The sequence below is a fragment of the Bombina bombina genome, chromosome 2 (assembly GCF_027579735.1).
Source record: "Bombina bombina isolate aBomBom1 chromosome 2, aBomBom1.pri, whole genome shotgun sequence".
NCBI lineage: Eukaryota > Metazoa > Chordata > Amphibia > Anura > Bombinatoridae > Bombina > Bombina bombina.
In genome coordinates this window covers 105,783,127-105,808,138 of record NC_069500.1, presented here as the reverse complement: position 1 = coordinate 105,808,138, position 25,012 = coordinate 105,783,127, and the positions used below count along the sequence as shown (strand labels likewise).

General features: G+C 34.2%; 1 protein-coding gene across 1 annotated transcript in view; it reads left to right on the top strand.

Moving 5' to 3' along the window:
- The window catches only part of RANBP3L (RAN binding protein 3 like), a 48,506-nt gene extending 26,596 nt beyond the window's left edge, over positions 1-21,910 (top strand). Inside the window, exons 7-15 of the mRNA XM_053701214.1 lie at positions 2,198-2,322; positions 4,678-4,775; positions 7,407-7,491; positions 8,452-8,545; positions 10,413-10,543; positions 11,903-12,023; positions 16,447-16,589; positions 19,034-19,223; positions 21,583-21,910. Of these exons, the coding sequence (XP_053557189.1) occupies positions 2,198-2,322; positions 4,678-4,775; positions 7,407-7,491; positions 8,452-8,545; positions 10,413-10,543; positions 11,903-12,023; positions 16,447-16,589; positions 19,034-19,223; positions 21,583-21,626 (1,031 nt within the window). The 3' untranslated portion in view covers positions 21,627-21,910. The remainder of the gene's footprint in view (positions 1-2,197; positions 2,323-4,677; positions 4,776-7,406; positions 7,492-8,451; positions 8,546-10,412; positions 10,544-11,902; positions 12,024-16,446; positions 16,590-19,033; positions 19,224-21,582) is intronic.
- The last annotated feature ends 3,102 nt before the right edge of the window (positions 21,911-25,012 follow it).

Here is a 25,012-nt window from a genome sequence, read left to right as displayed (position 1 = left end):
GGTAAAGGGGAAAGTTCTCCCCTGCAGAGCTCACTGTTTTTTGTTTTTTTTTCCCCACAAACTGAAAGATGGCGAAATTGTGTCAAAATACACAAAGCACTTATTTCCCTAATAGAGAAACACACGCAGACACATGTTCTATTGGCTGTAGTATTTAATTTAAATGGATATCAAACTCAAAATTGAACTTTCATGGTTCAAATAGAGCATACAATTTTAAACAACTTTCTAATGTGCATCTATTATCTAATTTGCTTTGTTGAAAAGCATTCCTACGTAGGCACAGGAGCTGAAAAGGACTACTGGAAGTTAGCTGCTGATTGGTTGCTGCACATATATGCCTCTTTTTATTGGCTCACCCAATATGTTCAGCTAGCTCCCCAGTAGTACATTGCTGCTCCTTCAACAAGAGATCCAAGATAATGAAGCAAATTTGATAATAGAAATAAATTGTTTGCTCTATGAATTGTAAAATAAAATAATTGGGTTTTGTGTCCCTTTAATTTATGTGTTCCCCCTGAATCCTGTTAACTTCGCTCTTCCCAGCAACAATTTATTTTTCTATGGGAGACATCTTGCTATTTGCAAGGGACAGCTCCTATTTTGAGAATTCCCCTGCAAGATTCAGCATGTGTTTTTTTTTACATCTAAATGTTAGATAATTAGACCCATAATAAGCTTTAATCAATAATTCTGATATGTTATGTTCTGAAGAATTGGAGCATGTATATTTTTGGTGTATTGGAATGTCCTTTTAAAAAGTGATCTAGTTATTTATTCTAAAGTGTTGAAGTTCTAAAAATTTGACACATTGTAGCTTTTGTATTTCCTGTTGTTGATGATTTTATATATATATATATATATATATATATATATATATATATATATATATATATATATATATATATAATGTTGCAAAAATATGTATTTTGCTATAAAACTAAGTGTGTGACTGAAGAAAACTGACACAAAGCTCAAATGACAAAATAGCTTCTAAATCTAATAAAGGGACAGTATACACTCATTTTCATATAACTGCATGTAATATTCACTACTATAAAGAATAAAATGCACAGATACTGATCTAAAAATCCAGTATAAAACTGTTTAAAAACTTACTTATAAGCTCTCAGTTTAGCTCTATTGAAAAGATAGCTGGAAAGCCCACTGCAAGTGGGAAATAAGACACTCCCCCTCCCCCTTCTTTTGCATATGAAAAGACCCTTTACACAAACTGGAGCAAGCTGGAGAAGGTATCTTACGGTATTCTCATAAAACTTTGGGGCTTGGTTAGGAGTCTGAAAATCAGAGCAATGTTATTTAAAAATAAGCAAAACTATACATTTTTTAAAAAAAAACACTTTAAGGGCTATATAAATAGATCATCTACAAAACATTTATGCAAAGAAAAAATGAAAGAATGTATAATGCCCCTTTAATGCTAACATGCACTTTATATTTCCTTGTTTCAAGAAATGAAATAAGGAAGTCAGCACAAAGATTCCAGTGAAATATTGCTAAACATATTTTAAAACAATGTTAAAATAGGTATTTATGAAAATATAAGACTCTGAAGTTGTTTTTTGATTAAAGGGACAGTCAACACCATAATTTTTGTTGTTTAAAAAGATAGATAATCCCTTTATTATCCATTCCCCAGTTTGCATAAGCAACACCGTTATAATAATACACTTTTTACCTCTGTGATTACCTTGTATCTATGCCTCTGCAAACTGACCCTTATTTCAGTTCTTTTGACAGACTTGCATTTTAGCCAATCAGTGCTGACTCCTAGGCAAGTTCATGTGCGGGAGCTCAATGTTATCTATAATATATGACACACATGAACTAACGCCCTCTAGTGGTGAAAATTTGTCAAAATCCATTTAAATAAGAGGCAGCCTTCAAGGTCTAATAAATTAGCATACGAGCCTACCTAGGGTTAGCTTTCAACAAAGAACACCAAGAGAACAAAGCTAAATTGGTGATAAAAGTTAATTGGAAAGTTGTTTAAAATTACATGCCCTATTTGAATCATAAAAGTTTATTTTGGACTTGACTGTCCCTTTAAGATTAGGGGTACACTGATAGGACTTCATGATTGAGTGCTATATGCAGCTAGTGTAGGTGTGTTTTGGTAACATATTGAAATATATCCATGTATCTTAGTTTTTTTGATTGTGATTATCATTTGCAGGGAAAGTTCATGAATGGAATATAATCAAACCAGCAACTCTACAGCCCCCCAAAATAACTTTGTGTCAGGAAGAAAAACTTACCTGGGCAGGAACTGCCTCCTTAAGATGTCAACCTGAAGATAAGGTATAATTCATGTCTACTGTTGTCCAGTGGCGTATTTAGGCTTTTTGCTGTCCTAGGCACTCAAAGTCCTGCTGCCCCTCCCTAAGGTTTTATCCCTTTTTTGGCCATAATAATTTATAGTCAGGGAGTAATGTGGATTTTTTTTATGGCATTTCCAAAATAAATATTCACACACAGTCACATGAGTTATACACATAGAAACACGCATGTGCACGTGCACAAACACACGCATCTATCTATTGCTGCAATATACATAAAAAAACAAACACAGAATTAAGGTTAGCTAGCTGAATAACAGAAAGGTTCAGAGCAACCTCTAAAGTGTTATCTCCATGGGCAGTCTCTTATTATACCCCTTAGAATGTAAGCTCTCTGGGCAAAATCTCCCAATATAAACCTGCATAATACTTCTAAAATAACTGTTAGCTTCATACAAATATAGCAACAAAAAAGTGATGCCCCCTCCCAATCTGCTCCCCTAGGCAAGTGCCTTGTTGCCTAGGCCAAAATACGCCCCTACTGTTGTCTGTAAGTAGACAGCTAAAGGAACATTCTAATGCAAACAAATTGCGCTAGTTTTATGGTCCCAGGACAAAGCGAAATTAAAAATGTGGACACTGTTATGAAAATTATTATAATTTGTGTATGTCTTAGCCATAAAATGTGTATGCGGCCCTTAAGGCTTCTTAAATATTGATCTTTGGCCCTCATATGTTAGGAAGTTGGCCATCACTGCTAATTAATTAGAGCACTCAAGCTTACTGAGTTTTCAACCCCTGCAAATGGGTTAAATACATAAGAGAAATCCTGATTGTGAGCTACAAGCATTGCAGCTTTCAAACAGGACACAGCCAGTCAGCCAAATGGGATCAGCAGTTGCATCTAGTCACCAATCACAAGTTGTTTTGTGCTTGGCAGTCACATGGCTTGCAGTTACGCGTTTTGTATCTTTTGTGAGGGTAAAACAAATAATTCTAGATTACAAGGGGAACACAATAAAGTGCAGCTTGCTATTTTGTGCTCAGCCTTGTGCAATCAATAACATATGATTGCATATTACAAGTTGTTCAAATCTTTAACCAAAGCATTTATAATGAGCCGTATAATGATATAACGCACCCTATACTTTCAACAGCAAGTGCTAGTAGTGCATTCATTTCTCTCCTATTACATAAGTGTTGCGCTCATGTGCTAGCTGAAAGGTCACTTTCTCTTGTAGCACTTTTGACAGTTAATAACTGGCTATCACTAGCTGTTGTGCACATAAAAATATGGAAGGTGCATAGCCAAGAATATAACCAGAACCCACAACTCAAGTGGAATGTTCGTGCTTCATTAACCCTTTCGTGTCAGGGTTAAAGTGCCTACATCGGAACAACTGTTCCGATATAGACAAATTGAAACCACACAATCGTGCACACGATCGCGAGATTTCAATTATTGGATCGCATCTGGGGGGCGTCCCTACAACCCTAGGAACGCCCCCAAGACCACGATCAAGTCCTGACAGCACAGAAGGCTTCAGGACAGCCGTTAGCTATGACGTTCTATTCCGTCATAACGGCTTTAAAGCCCAGTCTAATTATGACGGAATAGAACGGCATAGCGGCTTTTAAAGGTTAACTCAGCAATTGTAGTGTTATCCAAGGAAGAATTATATTATCTGAGGAAAATTACACACCTGAGTTATCCAGCATGATTGCACCATAATAGGGATAGGGCGCGGGACTTGGAATACTAACTATAAAAATTCAAGTGTTATGGTTCGTTCTCCAACTGTTAATCCACCTTATCACTTGCATTTTTGGGCTCCTTTTGTAATCTCGGCCATAGTAAGCTAGAGTCAGTAATACAAAAATGACATTCTTTAAGGAATTAGAGCATGTCATCTGTGTGTTTAGAATGTTTATTGGCTTTTTAGGGTCTAAATGCAAATAACTGACACTTTTTCTTAAATACATTGTTTTGCTTACTAATAATATTGTGTAGTATCACATCCCTCTGGAAATCAAACAGAATTACCTGGGATAAGCTATCTATGATGCATTAGGAACAAGTGTTGATAGGATTGTAACTTGACACAGATGTAATCAATGAGCTGTATACAAGTATCAATTAGTCAGGTGACAAATGTCACATGTTTACATACACACAAGTCTATTTTAGATAAACATTTACACATATAGGAGGTTCTTTCATTAACACACACACACACACACACACACACACACACACACACACACACACACACACACATATATATAGTTTATTTTGTTAAATATGGAGAATAATTAATCATAATTACTATATTTTTCCATCAGATCATTTAAAATGATTAATTGTGTTTATTTTCAGCCTGTTTTATCTGAAGAACAAAATGATACAACTGTAAATGATGTTGACAAACCTCGGCCAGCTATTCGGCCCAGTTGTATTTTGGAAACAAAAACAAGGTAATCAGATATATTGTGCATATACCATAGGGCTGTATGTACAATTTCAGCAGAGACCAATCTTTAAGTGTAATATTAATGGGGGTGGGGTTAGATGAAAATATAACATACAGTAAATTGTTTTTTTGTTTGTGAGAAATGTGACGTTGTTATTCTCATTCGCTTAAAATGTAGTGTGTCAATAAAAAGAGTCTGTGATTTGCTGAGCATGATAGTTAATGAAAACTTAGCACATTTCCACTTGTACCTTTAATAAATTAGTAGACAAAACACGACTGGTGTTGGCTTCTGCTCCAGAGGAAGGGATGATTTAAACATTAAAGGGACAGAGTAATGTAAAGTAGTTTTCCCCTTATTATATTTCCAATGACTTCTTATACTTAAATGAGACATTGCTTCTTTAGGTGTATTTGTGTATATGAAATAGCTGATTTTGTTGCTTGAACCCACAACCTATTAAAATGGGTTGAACTTGCTGGTAAAATCAGATCTCATTCTTTTTATCATTTTCTGTACACACATATGCTTCCTTATCTTATGTCTATCTGTAAACCAAAGACCAATAATCTAAAGCTCTCTACTCTGGCGAGATGATGTAAGACATCTTGTCAATTCTGTGAGGTCCCTCAAACAATGTCTTTAAAAGCAAATTTTAGCTTGAGAGCTTTTTATCTTGCTATTCAGGGTTCTGGATGTAAAGGAGAGACACCTCCAAAAAATCACCAAATACTGTATTTTGTAAAATGTCTCTCCACACCAGTGAGTTTTTGATTATCGGGCCCTTGGAGAGAATGATGGAAAACTAACATTTTATTACTTATCTCTCCTACTGGCTGTGTTTACATAGCTTGTCAGCAGCCTATACTAAAGTATAGAAACTTTAAAGGGATATTAAACACAAACATTTTCTTTCATGGTTCAGATAGAGTATGTGATTTTAAACAACTTTCTAATTTACTTCTATTTTCAATTTTTCTTAGTTCTTTTGATATCTTTTGTTGAAAAGCAGGGACGTAAATTGAGGAGCCTACCCATTTCTAGAGCCCTATATGGCAGCAGTTTTGCAAGAATGTTATCCATTTGCAAAAACACTAGATGGCAGCACTATTTTAAGCCATGTGGTACTCCAGATGGCTACATAGGAATCTCTTCAACAAAAAATATAATGAAAACAAAGCAAAACTGATAATACAAGTAAATTGGAAATATTTTTAAAATTGTATACTCTATCTGAATTACTAAAGAAAATGTTATGGTTTCATATCCCTTTAAGTATATGTAGGGATACCATAGGCAAAATCAGCTATTTCATATGCCGAAAAAAGGGTTAAGGACCTATTTGTAAACAATATAAAAACAATCTTATTTTACTGAACTCTACATTGTAAAATAAGTGTCTCTCCTTCACATAAAGAATAGTATTGAAATCCCTTAATGAGATACAAAATTCCCAAGGAAAATCATTGCCTTTAAAGAGAAAGTCTACACCAAAATAGTTATTGTTTTAAAAGATAGATAACGCCTTTATTACCAATTCCCCAGCCTTGCACAAACTACATTGTTATGTTAATATACTTTATTTCTGCCTGTTTCTAAGTCACTACAGACAGTCTCTTATCACATGCTTTTTTATTAGCTTTTCACAGAAAGACAGGGTAAGTTCAGGAATCAGCACAAATTGGCTAAAATGCAAGTCAATAGATAAGATAAATAGCCCTGAGATAAGGGGGCAGTCGGCAGAGGCAAAGAGTATATTAACAAAACCATGTTGGCTGTGCAAAACTGGTGAATGGGTAATAAAGGGATTATCTGTCTTTTTAAACAATAAAAATATTGGAGTAGTCTGTTCCTTTAAAGCAATATCTGAGGGGGCTTGTAAAATGGATAAGGCATATTATAGAATCTTGCAAGACCAGAGAACGTTAGAGTATCATATCCTTAGCCTTAATGGGACACTGAATACACATTTTTTCGTTCGTAATTCAGATAGAGCATGTAATTTTAAGCAACTTTCTAATTTACTCCTATTATCAATTTTTCTTTGCTCTCTTGCTATCTTTGTTTGAAAAAGAAGGCATCTAAGCTAAGGAACCAGACAGTTTTTGATTTAGAACCCTGGACAGAACTTGTTTATTGGTGGGTGAATTTATCCACCAATCAGCAGGAACAACCCAGGTTGTTCACCAAAAATGGGCCGGCATCTAAACTTACATTCCTGCTTTTCAACTAAAGATACCAAAAGAATGAAGAAAATTTGATAATAGGAGTAAATTAGAAAGTTGCTCAAAATTGCATGCTCTATCTGAATCACAAAAGAAAACATTTTGGTTCAGTGTCCCTTTAATTTCAAATGAGTAGTAGAATTTTTCCCCCAACAAATCTCATGTGACAGCCATCAACCAATCACAAAATGCATATGCTTATATACTGTGAACTTTTGCACATACTCATTAGGAGCTGGTTCCTCGGAATGTGCATATAAAAAGATTGTGTAACTTTTAACAATGGAAGTAAATTGGACAATTTTTTTTTTTTAATTGATTGCTCTATAAATCATTAGTTCAATTCAGACTTCAGTGAGGCGTTCCTAATAAGACTTTTTTTTTTTTTTTTTAACATGTTGTTTTATAGAAATCATCAATCAGAACCAAAGTTTACATCCAATAAAAATGTTCCAGATTTTGTCTTTGGGGAAAACATGGATAAGCGAGTTATGGTAAGGGTTGGTCTGATAGGGGAAAATCATTAGAGGTTTGCAGATGGTTAATTCTTTTTTTTAAAAAAAGTCATAATGCAAAGAGTTGAAAGTCCAGAAGTAAAGTTTGGAAATAAATTGCGACTGTAGCCTTGAATTCTGCTTGCACACGTAATTGTGAAATCTTGCAAATATTTTAGCAAAGCATTAAAGTAGCTTTTCATTTAAACATGATGATTTATATATATTTCATTTAAATATTTAATGAATGTATTTGTTTATTTATTTCCTGAACGCATCTGAAGTACAATCTGTTTAAATGTAAACTGAAAGCTAATACACGATTGTTTGTTCTGTAGTTCCTGCTAATTCTTATTGGCTGATAGATACAAATAAGGTTTAAATACTTTTCTTTCATTTGTGGGTGATAGAAAATTAATGCTAAATGACTAAATTAATAAATATCACACTATTCTTTTTGTGGTTTTAGGGACATACAAGTGCAAAAGGAAAATGCTCTAATGTGTTACATACAAATGGATTAAACATATAAAGTTAGCTCTAAAGCATCAATGCACTACTGAGAGCTAGCTGAGCACATTTTTATTATTATTATCGGTTATTTGTAGAGCGCCAACAGATTTTGTCACTGGTGAGCCAGTGACAAAAGGCATATGTGTGTAGCCACCAATCACCAGATAGTTCCCAGAAGTGCTGTGCTGCTCCGGAACCTACCTAGGTATGCTTTTCAATAAAGGATACCAAAGGAACAAAGCCAATTAGATAATATAAGTTAATTGGAACGTTGCTTAAAGTGGCATGCGCTCTCCGAATCATGAATGTTTAATTTTGACTTTACTGTCCCTTTACATATTTAGAGATAAGTAAAAAATAACATGTTTAGGAAGCAGACAGTTGCAAATGATGTGTTACAGGGTGTAATATACTGTACATCTAATTCATGTTTTCATTGGTTCACAGGGAAGTCCTCAGTCAGGCTTTCAAACCAGTCTGAACCTGGTGAAACCCAATGTAAATGGAAAGACGTCATCTCTAAGCAGCTGGTCTTATCAGAGTAAGACACATATATATTGTACCGTTATCATCAGTCATAGGCTTAAAGATAAGACACACAGCACGTAATCCAAGTGCTCCAACTACTTTATTTCCATGTTAAAAACGAATAAATACAATTTTACATTAATCCATTTATTATGAATTGATTTATTGCATTTGGCTGTATAATACCTCACTTTTTATTATAAAAATATGTGTTTCACACTTCCCTGAGAGGGGAAATAATCAGATCCTGTGACAAAATGTAAAACAAAGCCCTAGCTAAATAGTGCCCTTGTTTGTAACCGTTATAGAGAGTTACAGCTTCTCTGTCTTTTCCTGATTGTGTACAAGCAAGCAGGTATTGAAGTCAACTTCAAAATCCAGTTTATATAGTTGTTTTATCACTGCAGATTTGCTGGAGTATTCATTTCTGTTAAGTATCGTCAATGCTATTGATATTCCATGAGTATCTTAAAGGAACAGTGTACTGTAAAAGTGGTTTCCCCTAATGTGTTCCCAATGACTTGTTATACCAGCTGCAGAGTAAAAAAATGTATGAGAAATGACTCCTTTGTTTCTTTTTGTAAATGAAATAGCTGGATTTGCTCTTTAAAACCACAGCCCATTAAAATAGTCTAAACTTGCAGAGAGATCAGACATCCTTCTCATTCAAATGCTTCCCTTGAAAATTAGCATTTTGGAATTTTATCTCACTCACTCCCCACTGGGAGTGTAATTTCTTCGGCTAGCTGTTTTTACATAGCTTGTCAATAGCCTATACCTGGGTATAGAAACTTTCAGTTTAGGTATTTCAAATGCAGACATAAAGGCAAAGGAGCTATTCGTAAACAATTTAATACACTCAAACAGGTCAAATGGATCATTAGGAACAAATTAAAGGGGAGAACATTTGGGGGCAAACTGTCCCTTTACAGCACTGGCCTAGATTTGCAAAGAATGTAGAGCACTTTCCTGTGTGATAAATGTATTCTGTTCATGTTTTATTCAATTTATTAATCATTGTACAATAAAATATCACTCCATTCTTTGTGACAATTCTCTCTCAGTTTGTCACTGATCAGTGAAACCCAAACATTTTCTTTTGTGATTCAGATAGAGAACACAATTTAAAAAAAAGTTTTCAATTTACTTCTATTTTCAAATTTTCTTTGTTGAAGAGATATCTAGATAGGTAGCGTGCACGTCTGGAGCACTACGTGACAGGAAATAGTGCTGCCATCTAGTGCTCTTGCTTATGTATAACATTGTCGCAAAACGTCTGCCATCTAGTGCTGCAGACACGTGCGCACTCCTGAACTTACCTTTCTGTTTTTCAACAAAGGATAACAAAAAAACAAAGCATAGAAGTAAATTGTTTAATATAAGCCATTTTATCTACACAAAGCAGAACTGTAGCTCTTACCAATAAATGCACAGTGAATTAAGTAAAAAAATAAAGTTTATATAAAAATGAAATTACAGTTATAAAGGGTTGTAATTTTTTTTTCACACACACATATATATATATATATATATATATATATATATATATATATATATATTTTTTTTTTTTTTTTTATTCAAAGCCCCAGCAGGAACATCCTTTCAAATAGACTAATGTATCTCTCCACTGGGAGGTTGTTTTTTATTTATTTTTTGCTGCTGTCTTTTTTGCATATCTTTTCTGTCTCCATGACTGCAATATTTATATTTTCAGTATAGGTAGTAGCTATTTCAAATGACAAAATAAAGTTAAAGTAGCTATTATCAAGCGCTCCAGCAGGTTGGATATATAATTGGGGACAAATTAAAAATGAAATAATTTTGCAGTATCTTTTAACTACATTTTTGGCTTTTGTAATGTTTTGGACTCTTTATTATAGAACACAACACAAGTGGGAACAAAACGCTGATAGAATCGGCAGCTGCCTATACTTCAAAGCCCAGCATCAAATATGAACTTGATAAAGTGGAAATTATAACCGGAGAGGAATCTGAACGCAATGTTCTTCAGGTATGCCATGTTACATATTACGTTCTTTATTTGTATGTTCTTGTATACTTGATATGCTTGCTTACTAGAAAAGCAATGAGAGGTTACTGTGACGCAGATTCTAAAACGCTCTATTCATCCTGTAATTTGTGGGTAGAAGAATTCTTAAAATTACTGTACAGAAAAAAATGGTTGTCTATTCTTGTTTTAAAGGAAAATTCTAGACGTCTCTTGTATAAAGCTATTCTAAAATCATGTGTGTGTGAGTACTTTTTAAATTTGACTACAACCAATATACTTACATTATATCTGTATTAGCAAGAATTCTTCTAGTGAAAGCTATCACTGTTTCAGACGCATAAGTACATATGCCAGCATGTTCCGTGCATCAGAATTCTAATTCATACCTGCTCAGAGAGCTGGTGGTGGCTTGTTTGTTTCACTGACAGCAGCAGTTTTGAATGAAGGTGCACAGAGGATATGTGCATATGCAGCTAAAACAATGATCGCTTTTATTAGAAGCATTTTGTATTCCGAGTATTCTTGGATTTTTTTTTTTAATTTGAAACTGAAGTTAACTATTACATACCTTGAATTAAGCTTACACTTCAGAATAAAATATAGACAGACTAGGGGTCGATTTATTAAGCTGCGGCGGACAGGGGCACACATACGCGCGCCCCTGTCCGCTGCAGCTCACCTTTGGTGGGCTGAAATCTACTGCTGGAATTCAGCATTGCACACGAGCCCTATTTTTTGCTTGCGTGCAATCCTGCCCCCTGCCTTCGCACAGCCAAACACGCACGGACAGGAGCTGTCAATCTCCCCGGTCGGACGAGAAAACTCTGTTTTGCAGGAGACACTGCACATTGCACAAAATTTTCTGACTCATGGGGGACACCCAGTGTCATTGTGTGGGAATCTCCCTTTGATGACATTAGTGACATTTTCTAGATTGCAAGACTGTGGCTTGATTCTGTAATGCCATTAAAGGACACAAGTCCTTGTTAAAAAAAAATACCCGATGCTCTGCATTAGTTGTGTTATTGCCCACTAATAAAGTCACTGAACAGTTAGGCCTTAAAGACCAGTTGCAGTTCCTGTTAGCTTTAAGATCAAATAATTACAATGAAACATTATATGAAACATAATGTTAACATTTTTAAAGGGCCAGTATAGTAGAAAAAAGCAGTGGTACTTCCCGCAATTGGTTAAAACAAAAGAGCTGCAGGATCACAATTACGTGTTCTAACGCATTAAAGTGTGTCCTTTTTAAATAATGTTCTTTCATTTGCATAATAAAGCTCTTTAAGAGTCTTCTGTTCTTTCAGAGAATTGTTTTTAAAACATGTTTAACATATGTCAATTTTCTTTTTCTAGATAAACTGCAAACTCTTTGCATTGAAAAGAGAGACCCAGGTGTGGATAGAAAAAGGCAGAGGGTACCTGAGACTTAATGACACAGATCGCAATGACAGCGGAATGTTCAAGTCAAGAATAGGTAGATTACAGTTGAACTCTTTAAATTGAAGGGATTCGTCTTATAGAACGCTTTGAGCTATGTTGTCAACATCAAGAAAAGCTATCAAATGGTTTATCTAAAGATATTCCCACTAACTTTAAAGGGATTCCGTTATTTGTATATATGCATAATCTATATCAGCAATCAAGCAGTGCATTTCTAAACATCTGCATACACAATAAACATTTTGGCACAATTTGCATTATTTTGCAGTCTAGGAACATACCCTTCGAAAAACTGCAATATTGTTTATCTTATCTCCTTTGCAGTGACTAGTTAAAGGGACAGTCTAGTCAAAATTAAACTTTCTTGATTCAGATAGGGCATGCAATTTTAAACAACTTTCCAATTTACTTCTATTATCTAATTTGCTCAATTCTTTAGATATCCTTTGTTGAAGAAATAGCAATGTACATGTGTGAGCCAATCACACAAGGCCTTTATGTGCAGCAACCAATCAGCAGCTACTGAGCATATCTAGATATGCTTTTCAGCAAGTGATATCAAGAGAATGAAGCAAATTAGATAATAGAAGTAAATTAGAAAGTTGTTTAAAATGACATGCTCTTTCTAAATCATGAAAGAAAAAAATTGGGTATCATGACCCTTTAAGGACAGAATAAAATGGGCTCCTACACTGATCAACTAATCACTATGTAAAATGTTGCTTTAGAGTTCTGGATCCTACAGGATGCATCACAGTGTCTGGAGAGAAAAAAAAGTTAAATTAAACTTGGGCAATTATTATTTATTTTTTTATTTTTTTTAGTATGTGTAACCATTTTCAGGGGAATTACATTTTGAGATAATGGTGAATGATGTACCAAAATCATTAGATAAGCTTTACCAAAAGGTTTACAATATATCCCATTAGTTTATTCATATGAAATTATATCCCACAGTAACATTCACAAGGCATTGCACTAACTAGATTTTTTTGGCACACAATATTTTAAGTAATATTTGCTTTTTTTTATTTTTACTTTTATATTTTTTAGCACTAATTCCGTTGTATTACAATAATGAGTAGGGAGGTTGCACTGATGTAAACTCAGATTACAGATGCACAGTTCTAAAGATACCACACATCACATTATGCCCCCTTAGCCATGTGGCTATCCACAAAACTTTTTTATTCTGATATTTTTTTTATATATTCCTGCTGCTTTAAATATTATAACGCCTTTTTCCTCTCAGTGACTTGCTGTACCAGAAATATCGACTCAGCATGTTGGGAAGGTGTGGGCCTGTAGAAGCAGAAAATCCTGCCAGTTAGCAGGAAAAGGTGACAGCGCCAGGGAGAGGTAAAAGGCACTTTTTTCTTTTGCTATTATAGCAAAATAAAAATTATGGAGGAATGGAGACATGGTATTTTTACAGGAAATCATAAGCATATCAGGTGTATACAGCCCTCTCCTAAGTTAAAGACTTTCAGTGTTCCCTAAAAGTCACAAAATCAGCAGAGTTTCAAAGGGAAGTTTAGATTAAACCCGGAATGTTGCAGGTTCTAGTCTGGGGAGCACCAAGTCAGCCTTTCTGCTTTCCATGATGGTTAAAGTGACTACCCTTAGGTTCACTAGTTCTAGTTTTGTTTTTGATTTCCTGTTAATTGGTTAAACATTTACAAAGACAGATTTAAACTGCTAAGATGTTTTCTCTGTGGCATATTTCCACAGCCTGTTTCCTTAGACCATTTTTGCTCCCTTGAACTGACTGGAGTGTCTTTTTTTCCACTACCTATGAAGGCCCACACCTGCAAATTACACCAATATCAGCAGTTGATTAGGTGCAAAAAAACTAATGCCTTTAAATAAATTTACTAACATTTTCTTAAAGCCCACTTTGGGATAAAAACACTAAATAATTTATTGGACAAATGAGTTAAACTCCCATACCAGGCACGCTCATATGACATTCTTGAGAATGGTCATTGATCACAGATATGTGCATATGCTACTCCTGATTGGCTCCCGGGTTGTGTCTTGTTCAAGAGTAGCAATGTATTGAGGCTCTTGATTGTGAGTTTATTTGTTTGTTAAACCCCTTTGTGAGGATTCATTAAATAGATTGAAACAGATAAGAAATTGATAATAAAATATTCTTACATTAAAATATTTCTGTGCCACCTGCATCATTTATTTCAATAATATTACATTATTTTTCTTATATAAAGATAGAGCCCATACAAATAGCAGCTCCTTTAATCTATGAATATCAGCTCAGTAATCCCAATGACAATTCCTGTCTGGACATAACAAAAAGGTCTAGACAGGGTTAAACACTACTTATTACAGAACACATATTACTATCTGATACCTTTGAACTACAGCAAACAAATTAAAATGCAGCTGGTTTATATATATATATATATAAAAATAATAAACATTTTTTTTTTTTTTAAAATAGGAAGATTTAAATATTTTGGGACATACCATGATCTCTCCCTTTTCCTTGTACACTGGCATGAGATGTCTGAAAACTTCACATACTAAGGCTGCAATTGTATACAGTGTTCATATATGTTTTAATATTATATATTAGATATTATAATATGGGCTGTAAACTTGTTGACGTTAAATCAGCAGTATGTACACATGTGTATGTCAACAGTGTGCTTTGTACAGCTATTTGCGGACTGTGCATGTAACCTGAACTGTTCATTTTCATGTACATCTGAAATGCAGACATTTCAAAACTATGTCCTACTCATTTCAGTAATGTTCCTTCAAGAAAAAAAAAAAGTTGTAAACTCAGGTCTTTTTCTGTTTGTTAAAAATATGGTTTGTCCAAATCATTAAAGGGACACTCAAGACAAAATATGTTTCAGATAGAGCACACAGTTTTAAAATACTTTCCAATTTACTTACATTATCAAATTTTGCAGTCTTTTTATATTCACACTTTCTGGGAAACAAGATCGTACTGAGCATGTGCACAAGCTCACAGGGTATACGTATACTAGTTTGTAATTGGCTGATATCTGTCACATGATACAGGGGGCTGAAAAATGGTAGAAAATAATTTGAATTTTAAATAAGCAGTAGATTTTTTTTTTCTGACAGAGTAAGTGCTATTGCATTATCTTTTAATAATGTAATTGTACTGCATTGAGTGGTCCTTTAAATGCCTCAATGGTAATAGTTTCCTTCAGAATGAGCATCAGTTGAAGCCAAAGATAATCAGTAGGATCATTCATGGCATTTAAGAGGGTAGTAAACGTGCAGTAAATGAAACCCGATAAGCATAGTGTGTACATTAAAGATTCTAGTGAGCTATAAACTAATATGCAAGATTAAAAGAAAAATGTACTTTTGCAAAGCTCTGCGCCCCACCCACACGTTGATTTTATTAGGGTTTTTTTTCTCGTCAAAATCCGCAGCAAGTGATGCTGTAAATGTGAAGGCTAGCGCTCACGTCATTATGTTCAGGTGTTATGCTGTGCCCAAGCAAACAGCTACAATGTGAAGCACATAGCATGTGAAAAGAAAAATTGGCAGCCTAATCATGGGCTGTACCACAGACCGCTAGTTTAAGGGCGGGATACGTGTAGGCTTGTGAGTGGCTGAGGGATCTTAAAGGTGGAGATAAGAAGGGCGACTCCTAGTGCAGAGCAATATGGTAAAGCCTCCCCGTTTAAGGCTCCCAAATAACAGGGTACTCACAATTTGGAGCGCACCCAATGATGCAAATGAAGACTACTGGGTTGTTGCAGTGACCCAGTACACGTATCAGGCACAGTAGATAATATCAGCAGCCCTAGTGTGTTCCAGGAGAGTTGATCGATAAAGGCCGTAAGATAAAGGAGACTCAGGAATGTTGATAAATAATTAAACTTTATATAATTAGATCAAAATAAAGGAATAATAAAAATTGTAATAAAACAGTAAAAACAGTTCAGTATTAACGCTACGCGTTTCTCGGCGTTAACCATGCCGTTTCCTCAGGCTGATAATTGTGAGTGGCTGAGGGATCTTGTAGCAATGCTTTTTAAAGGTAAAGTTTTATTTTAATCTTGAAGGTACAAGATTATTACATAGCTCACTAGAGTCTTCAAGACAATAATATTTCATTTATTCAATGCTCAGTGCCCAATTCATATTCATTCTGGTTACAGACTTTTAAGTAAACAAAAAATTCTACTTTCTGAAGGTACAAAAATGTTTCAGAGAGGTTATTTCATTCCCCATCATATTCTTACACCTGAAATTTCTAGATTTATTTTTTTTTCTCTGAACATTTCAAGGTGCCTTTTACATTTGAGCAATTATGAGACCAGATAAAATAAAGTGTGTTTCATGTAGCATAAGATAAATAGGTCCTTGGCAGCAAAGAGATGGAGTTTGTTGCAGAAATGTATAAAGCACACAAGATTTACAGAGGTCAATATTACCCTTTCTTTTAGTGATGAGAAACCATGGCAACCTGAAATTGGTGTTGAACAGCAAAATCTGGGATGGAATGAAGCTAGAGAAAGTGAGTCGAAAGAACTTGTGCATTACTGCAACCGATCTTGAAGATCAGAATGTTAAAGTATTTCTCATCCAGGTAAGATAAAGTGTAATAATGTACTGGCAATATTACTGTATCAGATGTCAGTTTTGTTAGCAATCATGGATTTTACATTTAGCTTATTCATTTAGCTCCTACACTGAGATAGATGATATTTAGAAATCTATAAATCATTTCATTTTATACAAAATTAAACTTTCATGATTCGAATAGAGCATTCAATTTTAAGCAACTTTCTAATTCACTCCTTTGATCAATTTTTCTTCATTCTCTTTGTATCTTTATTTGAATGTAAGCTTGGGAGCCGGCCCATTTTTGGCTCAGAACCTGGGTAGCGCTTGTTGATTGGTGGCTACATTTAGACACCAATCAGAAAGCGCTACCCAGGTGCTGAAATGGGCTGGCTCCAATGCTTACATTCCTGCTTTTTCAAATAAAGATACCAAAAGAACGAAGAGAAACTGATAATAGGAGTAGATTACAAAGTTGATTAAAATTACATGCTCTATCTGAATCACGAAAGTTTAATTTTGATTAGACTATTCCTTTAAGGACCCTGGTAATTTGCATACCAAAGACCACAGTGTTTTTCTGTTGTTTTTTTTTTGTTTTTGTTTTTTTGTATTTGATAGAAATGTATTTGTTACAGCCTCCCTGATTCAGGGGGCCTTTTGGGTGACATAAAATTCCTTTGTTTTGGTTTGTTAGAATTTTGCCAGGTCTCCAATAGATCTGTGCCCTGAAATACGTTCAGATCTCTACAACATCTGGACAAGTAAATACATAATTATGTCATTAAACATAGCCTAAGACTTTCTGACGTATATACTTTTCCAGATGGTCCGTAACTAGTTAAAATCAAACACAGAAGAAGATTTGAGGGCAAAACAAGTGCCATGTTTTTATAAGAACCAAATTATTTCTATATCTTGCAAAAGAGGACTTTTTGTAAAGTTTAAAACTTATTGTTTTGAAAGAATTATAGAAAACGTTGGAATTATGAATCCAGAGCAAATAATAAAACAGATTAGCACCAGGAGTAAATGGTTTTTAAACTGCAACTACAAAGAATGGTTACTGCTCACAGTTATTATATTTCCTCCTGCGCATACAGCTGTCTTCAAAATAGGTGTCAGATGCTGAAGCTCCGCCTCTTCAAACTGGCCGCCAGCATTTTTGAGTGTATTCTCACTCCTTATGACAGAAGCAGGGCAGTCATTTTGACAGCTGTATCATTTGCTTGGGGTGAGGGTGCATGATATAATGTGGGAGCTTTAAAACATTTTTAAATGTATTTATGTTTTTTTACACATTTTTAAACCACACAACATATATTAAAAAGCACTCATTAAACTTGATCAGTGTAATTTTCAATCAATAGGTAGGGTGACCATATTGCCACTTTAACAAGGGACACATTTAAAAAATAGATATGTCAGGGTTCTTATACAAAACATTTCTTTAAACAGCCCTGACATATGTATTTTTCATGTGTCTCTTTTTTAAAGCGGCAATATTGTCACCAGGGGCGAAACTACAGGGGGTGCAGAGGTCGCAATTGCAACTGGGCCCCCAAGGGTGGGGGCCCAGCTTAAAAAAAATAAAAAATAAATTTTAACAATAAAAAACGTTGACCTGCCACTGCCTGCACTGATATCATGTGAGTGTGACCTGATGCTTCACTAGTGTCTCTGACTACAGGAGTTATTGTTTCTGTTTTACCCATTGGTGTTTATGTGTGTGTGTTTGTATGTATGTATGTGACTGTGTGTGTATTTATGCATGTATATGTGTGTGTGTTTGTGGAACCAGCAAATTACAGACCTTGTTACTACAGCATGGGGGGGCAGGGTAAACAGTGTCAGTCTATACAGTACCACTATATACAGTATGGGGGGGCTGAACTATGAGTACACACCTACATATTCTTCTTTGGGGCTGAACTATGTCACAGACTACTGTGGTCACTTTATAAAGTACTGGGGCGGTTAGGGTCAGGCCAGCCATCTCACCGGCAGATTACAGACTGTGTCACTGACTCACTATATACAGTACTGGTGGGTTAAACAGTGTCACTATATACAGTAATAGGGGGTAAGACCATCTCACGGACTGTGGGCACAGGTTACCTCCTTTTGCAGACATATAATCTGATTCAAATTTTTTTTGTGTTAAATGTAAAAAAATAAATAAAAAAAAATGTAGCAAATTCACTTCTTTTTTTGGGTGGGTGGGGGGGGGGCTTCTTAGATTCTTGCACCTGGACCCTGTGGTTTCTAGTTACGCCTCGGATTGTCACCCTACCTATTGACTAAAAATTACACTGATCAAGTTTAATGGACATAATAATGTAATGTGGCCCTCATTAACACAGATAAATGTTGTGATGCAAAAAAAAAAAAAAGCTTTATTTACATAATTATTCATTCTGAACTGATTTCTAGACTTGTATGCTAAGTGACTGGATGTTCTCTCTACAGGCCAGTGTGAAGGATGCAGGGCGCTTGTATGCTGCTATCCATCATCGTCTTGTAGCTCTGAGAAGCTGCAAAAAGAAAGAGCCAGAAGCTGCAACACAATCTGAAACCAAGGCAGACTCGGACATGCACCCACTAAATTATGATAGTGATGATGAAGATGAAATGACTTCATTCTACAGCAAACATTCTGGTATGTCCTGTAACTATCATAATGTAATTGTTATGCGTGAAAGAAAATGTTAGAATACGTCTGTTTATTGCATTTCACTTATGGTTAGCAATGCATGTGTACTTGCAGAAATGTTTCTAGTGAAAATAACTGTTTTCACTGAAAGCTTTTATGGCGCACAGGATATACAGAGCATACTGTATTGGGTATGAATCTTATGCTAACTGCAGTACCACCTTTGTGATCAATCTTCTTATATGTCAACTTTGCCATATGCTATACATAGGACAAACGTCACGGGTCCTAAGATCAAGAGTAGGTGAACACCTCAGAGATGTTAAGTATTATAATAAAGATTCAGCGGTTGCATGTCACTTTAATAGTCTGCATTTAAAGGGACAGTCAACACTAAAATTGTTATTGTTTAAAAAGTTAGATAACGCCTTCACTACCCATTCCCCAGCTTTGCACAACCAGTATTGTTATATTAATATACTTTATAACATTTAAACCTCTACATTTCTGCCTGTTTCTAAACCACTATGGACAGCCTCTTAAACATATGCTTTTTTATTTGCTTTTCACAACAGGAGACTGATAGTTCATGTGAGCCATATAGATAACATTGTGCTCATGCCTGTGGGTTCTGCACAACACAGCTAAAATGCAAGTCAATAGATAAAAAGTAATGTGATCAAGTGGCTGTCAAAAGAGGCTTAGATACAAGGTAATCACAGAGGTTAAAAGTATATTAATATAACCATGTTGGCTGTGCAAAACTGGGGAATGGGTAATAAAGGGATTATCTATCTTTTTAAATAATAAAAAAATTTCATTATTCAGATAGAGCATGCAATTTTAAACAACTTTCCAATTTACTTGTATTAACAAAATGTGCACAGTCTTTTTATATTTAAACTTTTTGAGTCACCAGCTCCTACTGATCATGTGCAAGACTTCACAGAATAAAACATGTATGCATTTGTGATTGGCTGATGGCTGTCACATGGTACGTGTATGCATTTATGATTGGCTGGTGGCTGTCACATGGTACAGTGGGAGTGGAAATAGACATAACTTTTAAAATTGTCAGAAAAAAAATCTACTACTCATTTGAAGTTCAGACTAAGTGCTATTGCATTGTCTTGTTATCTTACATTTGTTGATTATGCAAATCTACTGTGTTGACTGGTCCTTTAATGTTCACAGGTTACAGTTTTCAGGTGTATATTGTGCTATACTGCCATCTAGGGGAGGTAATTTATTTTAAATTCTCTCCAAGAGCCTGGTTTTCAAAACCTCACCGCTCAGACGAGATATTCTAAGAAGTCTGATCGGTACGGCGAGGCCCTTAAAAAAAAAAAAAAAAAGAAACACAGATTTTAACTTGAGACATGTTTATGTTCCTATGTAGTGTTCTTTATGTGAAACAGTGAGTCCTGCATTACAATACAATGTCTAAAAAAAAATCCCAAACATTTTGCTTGATTTCTCTCCATGCCGGCGAGGTTTTGAAAATCAGGCCCTGAGAAAGAACTATTTTGGATTTATAAGTTGCAGAACACCTAAAGGTATTAATCATGAGTGGGACATTAGTTATATTGTTGATTGAGTTATAATATAATCGTTTTTTTCTTTTCATTAATTTTGCTTCAATTAATTTTGTTACATAATTAGACAAAATATTTCATTCTTGTGTATCGGGTGTTTTTTTTTTTTTTTATAGGGTGTTTTTATCATCATTCACATAAAGTATTTTTGATCAACTGTGATACATTGACATTTAACTTATTTTGCATTGCGGAAATATGTACTTCTTACCTTCTTTATGTATATTCCATTTTTTTCCAGCATGATCGAAGCTGATTTTTAATGTAATTTGTATTTTGTTTTTAATTAATTGTATGCGATTTTGATTGCATGAAAAAAGTTACAGTGTTACATGTGTGAAACGCGTAAAATATTTGGAATATTACTCCTTGTGTACAATAGCTTTTAACTTTTTTTTTCCAATAAATTCTTTACGTTTTATAAAGCTGTCAGGATTGCGGCAATGTTCTTGGCTAGTTTATACAGGGCATACCTTAATTATGTCCTGTACAACGCATTTGTTTATAGAGATGGTGGTGATGTGTATCACATTAGCAATGAGAAGTATTATGTTGGTTCTCTGATTAGGCACAGTCTTAATGCATATGTATGGGGTCATAGGAAAGTGTAATTTAATCAAAATTGCATTTTATTTTTTACTATAATTTCACTTCTTTTCGCCATTTTAATCTTTCAGAACATGCCCTCTAAAAAACTTTGTAAAATAAAATATCTGAATGTACTAAATTTCCTGTGCAAAAAATAACTTATTGTTGTTTGTATGTTTCAGATCACATCGAGAGGATCCGTAGACGTCCCATCTTATATTCCTGACTATCAGATTTGGTTCTGCACAGGACTCGGATTGTTACCATGAACAATTATCACATAGGAGCAATAAGCAATATCATTTGGCACAGCTGACATTTTCTCAGACTCAGCCAAGTCACAAAACATCCATACTTTTCTAGTGAAAGAGAAAGTGACTCTGCTAATGTTATATCCTGATTTTATTTACAAAAGATAAGGAAAGTAAAATTCTACATCGTATTTAAAATAATTGTATTAACGATGATCAAGAATGAAGATTCTACTAGGAAATAAACTGGTTTATTATATCTGATGGATTTTCAAAGTGACCATGGCTATTCCTCAGGAGCAATGACTTTGAATGCACTTTATTCTCGCTTCTCAATTATTTTTTTAAATGTAATAATCTTTGCCAAATCCCTAAAATCTGTCTTGGTTGAGTATATTTCCTAAATATATATATAATATTTCCTATATTTCCTAGTTATATAAGTGCTTCCAAAATACCAAAGATGTCTTCTAAAAAAAGAGTGAGGATACAATATTTCCCCAAATCCATGCAGATATTGGACATTACTCTAAAAAGGGTATATGCAACTTTAATTATACGTATGTGTATATATAATATGATTCAATATAAAATGTGTTTTGTTCATCATATTGATGGCTATATATATATAATCACAACTTATTTTTATAGGTGTGTTATGATAATTTATAATTTTTGGGTTTTGAAACATGAAGACATAACATTTAATTGCATATTTTGTTTTTGTATTAATCACAGTGCTAATCAGATCCAATGGGTCAAACTGATTGAATGGCGTTAGGTATTAGCGTGTTTTAATTACCATTTAGGTGATGCTAACCTTCACGCCCGTTTGTGATTTATAAAAGTTTTATATGTGTTAAATTGTGAACTATTTATAGATCTAATCTTATGTATATTTTTAAATTGTCTATATATACAGTTTATCTATATATTTCTGATTGTACTAAAGATAGGTATATTTTATTTTATCATATAAACAATAATATATAAACTATTTCAAACAGGATTTTTCTGCCAAGCTTATAAATATGCATAAAGTCATTCTGTTTACAGCTTAACCCAACTCCATATCGTTTGCATTTGTTTGTATTGAAACGGCAATCTTCCATAACTGTTTTTATATTTATGAAGTATATATCAGGATTTAAATATTGCAATGCATCACACCTTTATACAAAGTAGGAAAAATAAATAAAAATGTAATATTGTTAGCAAAATTTGCAAGGTTCTACATATTCAGAAGAGTTAAGGGATACACCCAGCTCTTCAGTGCAGCAATTAAATTAATACCCTGATATAAGCAATTATTGGGCAAAATTCAATACTAGCCTTATCTATTTTGTCTAATTTCTGCAACCCCACTGGTTCCTATGTTATTCTGTTCAGATGATGCATTAAAGAATCAATGAATAACGAAATGCACAAGCACCAAGGGTATGCAACGAATCGTTTGCAGGTGTGCCAACAATTGGACCTGCACCATGGTCCCAAATAAACAGTCCAAAAATAATGATATAGCTGCACCACCAATTGTATTTAAAACATCATAGTTTTATTGTGCCACTTAAAACAGACAACGTTTCGGACCCATGTCCTTATTCATGTCTCAGACATGAATAAGGACATGGGTCTGAAACGTTGTCTGTTTTAAGTGGCACAATAAAACTATGATGTTTTAAATACAATTGGTGGTGCAGCTATATCATTATTTTTGGACCATTAAAGAATCAATAGGTGATTGTGTTTTTATTGAATCAGCTGTATAGAACAACACACAAACTGCTGAAGATGCAGGGGCAGAGAAGACTATAGAAGTTTTTTTTAGTGAATTTTGCCTACTCCAAGGCATATAGATGGGTCAGCAAAATGAATGTACTTTGCACTGGGTATTTTTTTTTTTACAATTCTTTTTTAAACATTTTATGACTTGTTATGCATTTTACAATGCTTAATTAAACATTTTATAACGGGTTATGTGTTTAGTGCCCCTTTAATTGACAAGACAATGTATTTTCCATTCAGACATAAGATAACATGAATAAATCCCCTAGACTGATGAAAAATGTAACTGACTATGGTTTTTTATTTTATGTTCTTTGGTATGATACAATAAAAAACAGCTATGCTGCATATAGTTTGGAATATTTTTTTTTTTTCTTTTTTTCCCCGCTGAATTTGCTTTAGATTGTACTTAAAGGGACAGTCTAATCAAAAATAAACTTTGATGATTCAGATAGGGCATGTCATTTAAAACAACTTTCCATTTTACTTTTATCATAAATTTTGCTTTGTTCTCTTGGTATTCTTAGTCAAAAGCTAAACCTAGGTAGACTCATATGCTAATTTCTTAGCCCTTGAAGGCTGCCTCTTATCTGAATGCATTTAAAAAAAAATCATAACTAGAGGGCATTCATGTCTGCCATATAGATAACATTGTGCTCACGCCCGTTGAGTTACCTAGGAGTCAGCCCTGATTGGCTACAATGCAAGTCTGTCAAAAGAACTGAAATAAGGGGGCAGTCTGCAGAAGCCTAGCTACAAGGTAATCACAGAGGTAAAAAGTATATTAATATAACCACGTTGGTTATGCAAAACTGGGGAATTGGTATTAAACAGTGTTATTTTTGACAGCAAATTTCGATTTAGTCTAGTTTTAGTCGACTTAATCTCCAGTAGATTTTAGTCGACTAAAATCTAAGGGGTTTAGTTAAAGTGTAATGCATTATTTAAGCATTTCTCTATCATTTGCAAACTGATTATATACTCCAGGAGTAAACATAACACCTGTTAATATGTATGGTATTAAGGTTTAAACATGCAATACAGACACAGATTTAGCCGATGTGATATATAACGTCTTTATTAAACTTAAAATGAAATAAAACCAAGTTTTATAAACAAACAGAAGTGCAACTTTAAAATATAAAAAACTGTAAACTGTATTGGCTGTATTGCACATATTACCCAATATAAAAACTTTAACAGTTATCTGTTAATAATTAAAACAAATATCAAGTAACTCAACACAACAAAAAGTTTCTGCAGATAGCACAGGCACAGCATAACTTAAACCCATACTCGTGGGTTATGCTTATTTCTATAGGAAGAATCAATTGATTGTTCACAGATTTGAAAAAAAATTTGGCAACGATATTAGCTCTGGTCTAGAACTTCCAAACTCATTATAGTCTCCTGGAGTAAAGGTTTATTAACCTGTTTATTTATGGTATTAAGGTTTGAACATGCAATACAGATTTAACAGTTGTGGTATATAACATGTCTATTTATCTTAAAATTTAATCAAATTAAGTTTCGTAAATTTTACAAAAGAGCAGTGATTAGATATGGATTGATTATA